Source organism: Belonocnema kinseyi, chromosome 8 (genome assembly GCF_010883055.1).
Source record: "Belonocnema kinseyi isolate 2016_QV_RU_SX_M_011 chromosome 8, B_treatae_v1, whole genome shotgun sequence".
NCBI classification, from domain to species: domain Eukaryota; kingdom Metazoa; phylum Arthropoda; class Insecta; order Hymenoptera; family Cynipidae; genus Belonocnema; species Belonocnema kinseyi.
The window spans coordinates 69,785,948-69,797,038 of NC_046664.1; the positions used below are offsets into that span (position 1 = coordinate 69,785,948).

The following is an 11,091-nucleotide window of genomic DNA, read 5'->3' on the forward strand; positions in this document are numbered from 1 at the left end:
AAAACTATTTTTAAGTCTTTAAAATCTCTTGAAAATTCCTGTACTTTTTGGATTTTTTCTAAAATCTTTTGAAATTCTTCAAAATTACTTGAAATATTTTGAAATTCATTTATAAACTTTAATCTTTTTTAATTCAAAAGTATTGATAAATCCCGTTAAATTATTTTTAAATTCATTAAAATCCTTTTAAACACTGGAACATATTTTGTAATTACAAAATAATACATACAAGAAAACTGTAATCAACGTCGGTTTTTTGGAGAATAACGTACGAAAAACAAATATTGCTGACCGAATTCATTTGAAATCAACAGGGACCTACACTTAAAATCACAGAATTTATCGAGAGGGAAATGTGTTGTTTTTGAAAAGAAAAATTATACTTTTTTTCATGTTTTTAAAATTTGAAGAAAATTGGTTTTAATTTGGGAAAGTTTAATTAGCAATTTAATAATTATTAGTTTTCATACAATTTGAATTAAGCACAAATAATTGAAATTTCAAAGGCTTTGATTAAAAAAAAAGTTTTAATGTCACAATTTTTGGTGAATATAAATTTTGTCAGTTTAAAATAAAATTCGAATTCTTTAAGTTTTAAGGTTCTAAAGTAGATTTTTTTTCATTTTTAATATTTCCCATTGAAAATTATTATTTAGTTTGAAAGTTTTTTTAGCATTATAAAATTCATTCTTTGATTTTATAACAAATCGTCTAATCATCTTGAAGGTCAAATTATAATTTTGTTCTGTTATAGCAATTTTAAATTCTAGAATTTCAGAAGTTTCAACTTTGAATGATTCAATTTAGTTTTCAATATAAAATTGTCAAATCTTGATCGCTTTGAATTTATAATTGTTTAAATACAAAAAGTTGCAATTTTTAATTATTTAATTTTGAACACTTTTAATTATAAACAATTTTCAATGATCTAATCTTAAAATATTCAATTTTTAAAGTTTTGACATTGCCCTATTTTCTAAAATTTTTAACTTAATTCATTCAATTTCGTGATTCTTCAATTCAAAGAAAATTGCGTGAAAGGAAAATCTATTTCTTCAGAATCTGTGGTAACTAATTTGGAGTTATTTTTTGTAGTACAGAAAAAGCTCAATACAAAAGATTTGTATCTTTCTTACCTTTATCTTTTGACGTTTCTTCTCGTGTGTTTGTGCGCTGGTTTGCATTTTTCCTTTTGCTTGCAGCCTCCAGATTAGGGCAAACTTCTTTCCTCTTAAACCCATTTCGACGTTATCACCTTAATATTTATTATTTAAAACCAATTTAACTGTCTTTCACGAACTGTGATGATTGAATTTTAGAGAAAACAAAGTATCTGTCACGAGGGCGCAGGCGTCGAGGCAACGTCGCCACATACCATGTGCGTTAAAATTTAAGAGCGTTAAGGGCATGTGACACAGCTAAATACCTATATTACCGATCACAGTTTTTCAGTTGACTGAATGTTTTTTTGAACCTAAGAACTTTTTTTGTAAATTAAATATCGAGCTGAAACTTTGGGAAATGTATTAAAGAACAATAAAGTACGTTTAGGTACTGCATTTTGGTAGGAACTTCACTGAAAATTATTTTATCTTTTTTCTGAACCTCGACATTTTTTGAACGTTCCAACTTTTTTTATATATAAAATATCGGTCTCAAACTTTGAGAAATGCAAGAGCCGAAAGAAAACTACGTTTAAGTATAAATCTTAATAATAAAAGATGTAAAAAGAAATATTTCAACTATCAATTCCATCGGAATCAGCCGGTAACGTTGTACACGAAAATACGAACCCTCTAGAGCCTCGTCTAGTGGCCGCCATGGTTCGTATATTCGTGTACAACGTTACCGGCTGATTCCGATGGAATTGATAGTTGAAATTTTTTTTTTACATCTTTTATTATTAATATTTATACTTAAACGTAGGTTTCTTTCGGCTCTTGCATTTCTCAAAGTTTGAGACCGATATTTTGTGCATAAAAAAAGTTGGAACGTTCAAAAAATGTCGAGGTTCAGAAAATAGATAAAATAATTTTCAGTGAAGTTCCTACCAAAATTCAGTACCTAAACGTACTTTATTGTACTCTAATACATTTTCCAAAGTTTTAGCTCGATATTTTATTTACACAAAAAGTTCTTAGGTTAAAAAAAAAACATTCAGTGAACTGAAAAATACTTCCACTTGAAGCGTCAAAATAGGGCCTATATTTCGACTCAGGTAGCTAATAAAATAAAAAAATTACGTTTTTAACTATTCGGTCAAAAGTTTTCAAATTTCAAAAAAAATTGAGCATCCATGTTGATTTTTTCCAAAATTTAGAGTTTTAATTGCCATCACGTGCTTTCTAATAAGCAAATCTGCCTCCTGTAAGAATTTTACGAGATTTTTTTATTGATTGTGGAAATTGTAATTTCGTTTTAAACTAAAGCAAAACGAAGACATAGTGATATTTGCATAATGTTTCAATTTATTTTGCATAATCATTCAACAATAAGAAAATTTTGGTTTTTTCATTCATCAACAAATCTTATATTTTCTGCAACTGGAAATGAAAATTTATATTTTTTGTTAAAAGAAGATGTAAAATTTTATGAAATATTTACAACATTCCGCAATGTACACACTTCAGTGAACTTTTGTCAATCTGTCGTCAAATAATATTCTTTTCGTACACTTTTAAATTTATTTTGCTGATAAATTATTATTAGTATTAATAATATCAAAAAATTATTCAACGATTACATAAACCAGTATCAGTTTGCAGGGAAATATTACACCCGGAAATGTCAGGCATTAATACTAAATTTTGTTCTGAAATTAATTTTTAGATTAATACGCGGAGGTTTTAAATTTCAAATTTAACAATATTTTAGTTTTAATTTCAAATAATTATTCAAAATAATAAGACCATTTCGCTATTAAATATTCTAAAACTTAATATCAGGAGTTTTGATAGTCAGTTTTGAATTTTCCGATTTTTAGTTGCAGATTATAACTAATAAATCATTTCAAATTGAAAAATATTTTTTTGAAAAATTTCAGGAGTGAATAATAGTTCTAAAGGTAGATTTGACATTTAAAAAATGAAAATTATGTTTAAATAACACAAAAACAAAAATTAAACAAGGTAAATGAAATTGATACAGCGATAAATGCATAATTCCATAATTTTCAATTATTAAAATAATGTTAGAGTTCTGGATTTACATGTTGAACGCTCAATTTTAAGTTTCTCCCTTTCATAGGTTTTACTTTTACAACTAAAATTGAATTGGTCAAATTTAGAAAAGTTTTATTAGCAATTTAAAAATTATTTGTTTTCAAGTGATTTGAAATTACTGCAAATAATTGAAATTTTAAAGAGTTTGATTATAAAAAAGTTTTAATATCACAATTTTTGGTAATTATAAATTTTTCTCAGTTTAAAATAAAGTTCGCATTCGTTTCAGTTTCAAGGTTCTGGAGTAGATTTTTTTTTATTTTTAATGTTTCCCATTTAAAATTATTATTTAGTTTGGACGTTTGTTTCGTATAATTCAATTCATTTTTTGACTTTATAGAAATTCGTCTAATTAGATTCAATGTCAAATTATAATTTCGTTATGTAATAACAATTTAAAATTTCGGGAGCTTCGATTTTGAAAGATTAAATTTAATTTTCAATATTGAATTGTTAAATCTTGATTGTTCTGAATTTATAATTGTTTAAACTCAAATTTTTAAAATTTTTAATAATTTATTTTAGAACGCTTTTAAGTATAAATAATACAATTTCAATTTCTCTGGATTTTCAATGATCTACTCTTAAAATATTCAATTTCTAAGGTTTTGACGTTGCCCTATTTTCTAAATTTTTATTCTGAAATCATTCAATTTCGTGATTCTTCAATTCAAAATAAAATTACTTACTTTGCAGGGCTTTTTTTTGTATCCTTCTTACCTTTTTTTCTGACGTTTCTTCTCGTGTGAAATATTTAACATTAGCTAATTAATTGTTAATTATGTAAACCAATTCCATTTATCTACAAAAGTTATTTAAAGTTATTTTAATTTTTCAGAAAAATTTTATAATTTTGTGTAAAAGTTATTGTTTAACCAAATTAAAGGTTATTGAAAATAAATAATGATCTAATCTTTATACAATTTAAAACTATTCTAAGAAAAATTGTGTTATTAACGATAATAAACTGCCATTTGGGATAATTTAAAAAAAAAACATTTTTTAAACAAACAGAATTGGTTTACATAATTAAAAATTAATTAATCAATATTGACCATTATTCCACTAAAGAAATATTCATCTTTTTTTAATGAAAAAATAATTTTTTTAATGAAAATTATTCAAACAATTTCAATTTGTTTAAATAATCGAAAATTAATGAACCAATGTTAATAAATATTCCACTAGACCAATTGTAATAATTTTTAGGCAGAAAAAAAGAAAAATGTTAACAAATTTCATTTGTTTAAACAATTGAAAATTAGTTAACCAATGTTCATAAATATTCCAGTAGATCAATATAAATAATTTTAAGTAAAAAAATACGAGAATACAGTGCTCAAAAGGTCGATTTTATTAAGGTTTGACATTTTTTATTTTAAGGGAAGTTTTCAGTAACTCTTTAGGGTGCGTTCAGGGTGTATAACCCATATATCTATAGATAAATTCTTCGTTGAATAATTTTCTACAAGCCTCTTTACTTTCTCGTCACATTTTCTTAAACCCTAAAAAATTATTGCAAAAAAATAATCATTTTCCCATCTATTTTACATGGGAAACTTCATGTCAAAACCGACACCTGTTAAAATGAATATAAAATCAAAATTATCCATAGAGAACCCAAAAATCCCTTTTTCCTTTTCCAAACCCTATACAAATTATCCCTATGTACCTGAAAAATCACCAATTCCTTTTCCAAACTCCTAAAACTCCCCATAGATACCCTAAAACCCAATTTTTTCTTTTCCAATCCTAGAAAATTACACACAGGGACCCTAAAAACCAGCTCTGCCTTTTGTACCTCCAAAAATTATCATAGGCACCTCAAAAACTATTCCTTCCATTTGCTGGCTTTTTAAACCCAAACAGTTATCTCTAAGCACCCCAAGAACCACTTATTCCTTTTCCAATCCCTAAAAATTATCCATAAGAATAACAAAAACTACTCTTGCCTTCTCCATCCACAAAAAATTATCCCTAAGAACCCCAACAACCACCTTTTCCTTGCACAATCCCCAAAATGTATCCATGGGTTTTCCAAAAACCAACTTTGCCTTTTCCAATTACAGAAAATTATCCACAGATACCGTGAAAATCAACACTGCCTTTTTTCATCCCCGAAAATTATCCAAAAGCACGCCAAAAACCATATTTGTCTTTTGATACTAAAAAAAATTCGTAGCAAAAATTCTCACTGTACTTTTCAGATCAAGAATTTCATTTTCTGTAGGCGAGATTAATAGTTTGTGAGTTGACAAGGCTTACTTGACCTAACCATCGGAAATGCTTTGCATTCCCTTCTGGGAATTTAGTATGCTCTCCTTTTGCAAGTCGAAATGTCACTAAAGCGTGGGCTGAATAAAGCCACCAGTTGGATTCTGCGATGCGAATCATGCCTCTTCGTAAAATCCTTTTTCACAGACTTCAAAGCCCAGAATAATTCCAAATCAAGGAAAAGAGGGTTCTTTCTCACCAAACTAGGGTAATAATAGGGTAACATATTCCTTCAACATAATATAATTTTTGATACATAATTAAACTAAATATGAAATTCTCTGAATCACTAATATTGTAGGCCTGAATTACTTGAATTACATCAATTTCCCCTTACTTCCCACAATTCCCCTTCCATTACTTCTACTAGCTTCATTCCCCTCCCTTTCGTTAGTCTTGCTCTCATTGCTTCCCCTACCTGAATTTCGCCTTTCTTTTTCTTCTTCCCGTCCCCTTATTTTCTCTACTCTCTTTCTACAACTCCCTAATTTTTCTTCACTTACCCTCCTCTCACTTCCCAGTTCTTCCCCTCACTGTTTCTTCGGTTCCCCTAATCACCTACCCACACATACACCCCTTCGCTCTTTTCATCTTACTTTGCTACTTCTTTTATTTTCCCTCACTTTTCATACACTTAGTAACCCTACTCCCCCTTCATTTCCATTCATATCCCCTCTCTTCACTTCTCATCCAACGTTTGCCTCATCCACTTCACCGTTTCCTGACTTCCAGCACACTTTCCCTCACCAAACCTATCTCTGCATCTCCAAGAACTTTCCCTAGTTCACCTCCACTCAATTCCGCTAGTTCCCATTTCCTTACATCTCGTACTTTTCCGACCCTCGTTTTATATCATGTGCCCTACTTCCCGTTCCTTTATTTCTCCTCAATTTTCCTACTCACCCTCTCTCCATTTCTTCTACTTCTTCACCCCAATTTCCCCGTAACTTTAACTACTTGCACTCCCCTCTTCTCCTTTGACTTTGCCCCGTTCATTTTTCTTCACTTTCCCAACCCTCATTTCGTCTACTTCCCCTCATTTCACATATGTCTCGCCCCTCCTCTTCCCACACTTTAATTTCTTGGAAAAGAGCACAACGATCGGACATCCGATTTAAACTATAAGGGGTTTTTTTTGGGTCTACGAAATCCTAAAAGGGGAAGCTTTGTGAAAACAGAGGAAAAATAGAAATTCCTAAAAACAGGAGAATAAGGAAATAGGAAAAAGGGTGAAGTCTCTTTTTATTTATAATTCTGACTTTTTACTACAGGCAGTGAACGATCTGGTCACGGAATTGGAACAAGCAAACATCACGTGCACCGCTACGATCACGTTCGCTGAAAATGATTATAAGGAACAGCTACGAACCCTCAAGGTAAGGTAAAAGGTACTTCTAGTGATGAAAAACTTAAATGTTGATCTTCTTTCTCATTAAATTTTACTTGCGGAAGAGGCGGAGTACTCTGTAAAATTCTATCAAATAAGCAAACTTTTATTTTTTAGTAGGAGAGAGTGGAGTATGGTGCCTGTTTGAGGTACGGTCACAATCACAAATAACGATCGCAATTTTTAATTTTTATATCATTTTTTTCATAAAATAGCTTTCTGTGTATAGAAAAATAGTAATTTGACGTAATTTCTGTCTTTAAATACGCGTCAAAAGTGTAATTATTAAAAACAGTTTTGGCCAATGCTGGTAGAAAAGTCTTTAGCTAAAATTAAACAATTATAGCATATTTTGTAATACTGAACAAAAATTTTCTTCACATTACACTTTCCAGAAATATTATATTCTATCATTTTTATATTACAGTGTTTATATTTTTGTAATAAACGGCTGTAATATAACAGTCACGGTACCCCAGGGTACCCTAATAATGTAAGCTTTACCTTAAAAATGCGCACATTAAAATCACATTTCAATGATAATTTATAGGGCATTTAAGTCAAAGCGTGGCTCCATACCTTACTCTCCCTAAGTCCATAATTTATTGTTTCGCCGTAAAATTAAATTTTAACGAACCCCAAACTATGGAATAATGTAGGTAGTAGAGTGACAAATATAATTTCGAATTTTGCAAATGCCACCTCCTAAATTTAATCCTTTTGATGAAGAAAGTACTGCAATAAATGTTCTTTTATTTTAAAAAATTGTGTAGAGATTCTGCTAGGCCGTCTTAGGTCCGAAAAGTAGGCTTATGCAAGACACGATTTTAAAGAAATACAAATATAAGGCTAAAAATTGTTTTCGCGCCTAAAAAGTATTTTTTAATAATTAACGAAAAACCCTTAAATTTTATGAAAAAATTTCCCCACAATTTTTCTGCGATTTAGAGATGAAAATCAATATTAAAGAAAAATAGTTTTTAGACCAGTAAACAAAAAAAAATGACATAAAATTATCTATTTGATTTATCTTCGATTTAAAAATATGTTTAGCATTTACTTGAATTATTCTTTATTCATTCTGAATTATTTTTAATTAATCTTGAATTATTAAAAAGTTTTACTGAAATTAATTAAATCCTTTGTATTAAAAAATTTTTTTCGAACTTATTTGAACTAATTTGGAATTCACCCTGAATTATTTTTAAGCCCTTCGAATTCACTTAAATTCTTCTAAATTCAGTCAGTTCTACACAAACAAATCCATTAAAATTTTTTTGATCTTAGCTTCTTTTTAATTTTCCCCAATGTATATTAAACTGACCTTGAATTCTTAGGCATTTAATCAAATTCTTTTTAAATTTTTCAATTCACTTCAACTTTAATGAAATCAATGAATTTCGTTTATAATTTTTGGAACTCTTGTGATTTTTTGAATTCTTTGGCATTCACCCTGAATTTGTATTAATTATCCTGAATTCTTTTGAATTCTTTTAAGTTAATTTAAATTTCTCTAAATTTACACAATTCTACTTGATCCAATGGATTGACGCAGCATTTCAAACTCATCTAAAAGTCTTAGGCATTTCAGTAAATAAATAAAATACTTTAAATTCTTCTCAATTCCCTTATATTCCCCTAAATTAAATTGAATTTTATTTAATGCATTTTTTTTATTTTGTTCAATTCACTTAAATTCTAGTGAATTTTCCCTGAATTCTGTTTATTTTCGTTTTACTCAATTTAATGGACTCAAATTCTTATGAATTTTATCAAAGTCTCTGGAATTTTTCTAAATTCTTCTAGATACACGACCATTAAATTGAAATCAATGGCATATTTTTGGATTTTTTCAAATTCATTTGAGTTTTTTCATTTAACATTTATTTTCTATAATCACTCTGAATTCTCCTGAATTTGTGCCGAATTCGTTAGAATGTGTTTCACAGTTGTATTAATTTTACCACATTCTCTTGTATTCCGTTGAATTCTTCTGAATGCAAATTCGTCACTTTCAGTCAATTGTAGTCACAGAATACATTTTAAAGTATTAAAGAAATCTTTACGCTGTGATAGTTAGTATTTTGTGTACTTCGAAATTGAAGATTTTTTTCTGTCACCCAATATAAATAATTAATGAAAAACTTTCCAGAGTTAAACGAATTTTTTAGCCTTCAATTGGAATTTTTCAAGAATCAGAAATTAAGAAAATTCAGTACCAGACCAAGAATGACCTCGCGGAACATCCAAACTTTATTTTCGACCAAATAAAATCGCTGACAGTACTTTTTAAAAAGGGGAAGAAACTTAGGAGAATATGATTTGCAAAATTAAAAAATTAAAATTTGTATTGAGTTCCCTAGTAGAAATTTAAAATATTTAGCTTTCGCACTATTTTAAAACAGTGTTTTTCAGTTCGGATTTAATCCAGCATTTTTAAGTTTTTTACACTCTTCAAATTAAATTAAATAACTTTATTCCTTAATTATATATTTACAGGACTTAGATACAAGGATAATCATAGGCAGCTTTTCGCCTCGGTTAGCACCGCACGTTTTTTGCGAGGTGAGTCTTATTCATAATTACCTTTAAATTGCTGTATGAACTTTACTACTATAGATTTATTATTCTGTCTAAATCACCCTGCGGCGCGGGCTCATTCACATCGCGCGATACGCGCGCGGTTTGCAAGGTTGAGCGCACACCTGTTGGATCTCGCGGTTAGCGGTCGGTCATTGTACCTTCCCCACGTTTTTGCATAGTTCTTTTAAAATTAAAGGACAAACAATCGGCAACTGAAATTTAGTGGTGTGAATTCTCTTTTGTTGAGGCTCCTTGGGTTTTAGCGAACACTTTGTAATCACGCGTTTCATGATGAGAAAAGGTCGAAAACAAATATTTAGATGTAATTAAGGCAACAAATTTTGTTATTAAAATTTTTATTTTACCTTGTGTCTTTTTTCGAAAAATTGAATTTGTTATTTATAATGTCATTTTCCACGACTCAAACAAGAAAGACGCATTTTATCAAAAAATAATTCATATCAAATTTGTCGACCTTTTTTTAGTTGCAAAACAAATTTGTAAATCACTTTTGGGTGAACAACATCTGTTTATTCATTTCTGTCGAATCTTGTGTCGCTTTTTCAAAAATGTAATTTTTTTAATTGTTGATGTTATTTTTTACGATTAAAACAAAAATAATGTGTCTTATAGAAAAAATGGCATCAACAAAATGTTCTCATCTTTTTAAGGTATATTTCACTAATTTAAATTTGAAATGAAACTAATTACTTTTTACCAGAACGAGAATGTAAAACAGTTATCATTAGTATAAACTTCCTAAGTTAGCCTAAAATTTTTGATATTAAAAAGAAAATTAAAAATAAGTATGGAAAATAATCTACTCATTAGTATTAGGTCACGTTTAAAATTTTTTTTAATAAAAATTTATTTTTTTATTTGCAATGTGCGATTAAACGTTCCTCATCATTTTATTACAAAATTATTCTTTCGTCACCTATTTATTAAAAATTAATGAAAATCTTAGGAATTGTTGAAAAATGAATATAATTACCAATAATATTCTCTACATCGTGCTATTTGTTATGATTATTATTGTAATCATAAACAATTTTTTAAAATAAATTTTTAATAATATTTTTTTCTTGTATGAAAACATTTATATCACAGTAATCGCTAAGATTTTTCATAAGAGTCATAATTTAAAACAAATTATCAGCATAATTTAAGATTTGTTGTATTTACAAACATTTTTAGATAAACAACTTCTCAATGAATGTTTTTTTTTCTAAAATTGTTTATAAAATAGTTTATGTGATTGTTATAAGCATTTTTTTGACAGAAACAAAGAATTATCATTTTTAAATACAAAAGAAACGTTTTTTCACTGAAATTATCCGACAATTAACTAAAACTGGTTAAAATACTGGATACGAGACAGCAAGTAACGATTTGACTAATTGTTATTAACAATTTGTTTAATAGAATGTCACAATCTGCCGTTTGATCGCATAGAAAAAGGCTGTTTCGTGATACGAGACTGTTCTACAGTTCATTTAAAAAAATTTTGGGAAGTAGAAGAGAACCAACAACTTTTTCTTTAAGAAAAAAAATTAGTAGGAATTTGTTTATACCATTCTTAGAAATATTTCTGTTATATACTTGGATATATAAGTGCAGATGCAA

The 11,091-nt window shown here is 28.4% G+C and overlaps 1 protein-coding gene across 1 annotated transcript in view; it reads left to right on the forward strand.

The window, feature by feature from the left end:
* The window catches only part of LOC117178534 (gamma-aminobutyric acid type B receptor subunit 2), a 297,426-nt gene that overhangs the window by 112,021 nt on the left and 174,314 nt on the right, over positions 1-11,091 (forward strand). The window contains exons 5-6 of the mRNA XM_033369962.1: positions 6,767-6,871; positions 9,382-9,447. Coding sequence (XP_033225853.1) covers positions 6,767-6,871; positions 9,382-9,447 — 171 coding nt within the window. The remainder of the gene's footprint in view (positions 1-6,766; positions 6,872-9,381; positions 9,448-11,091) is intronic.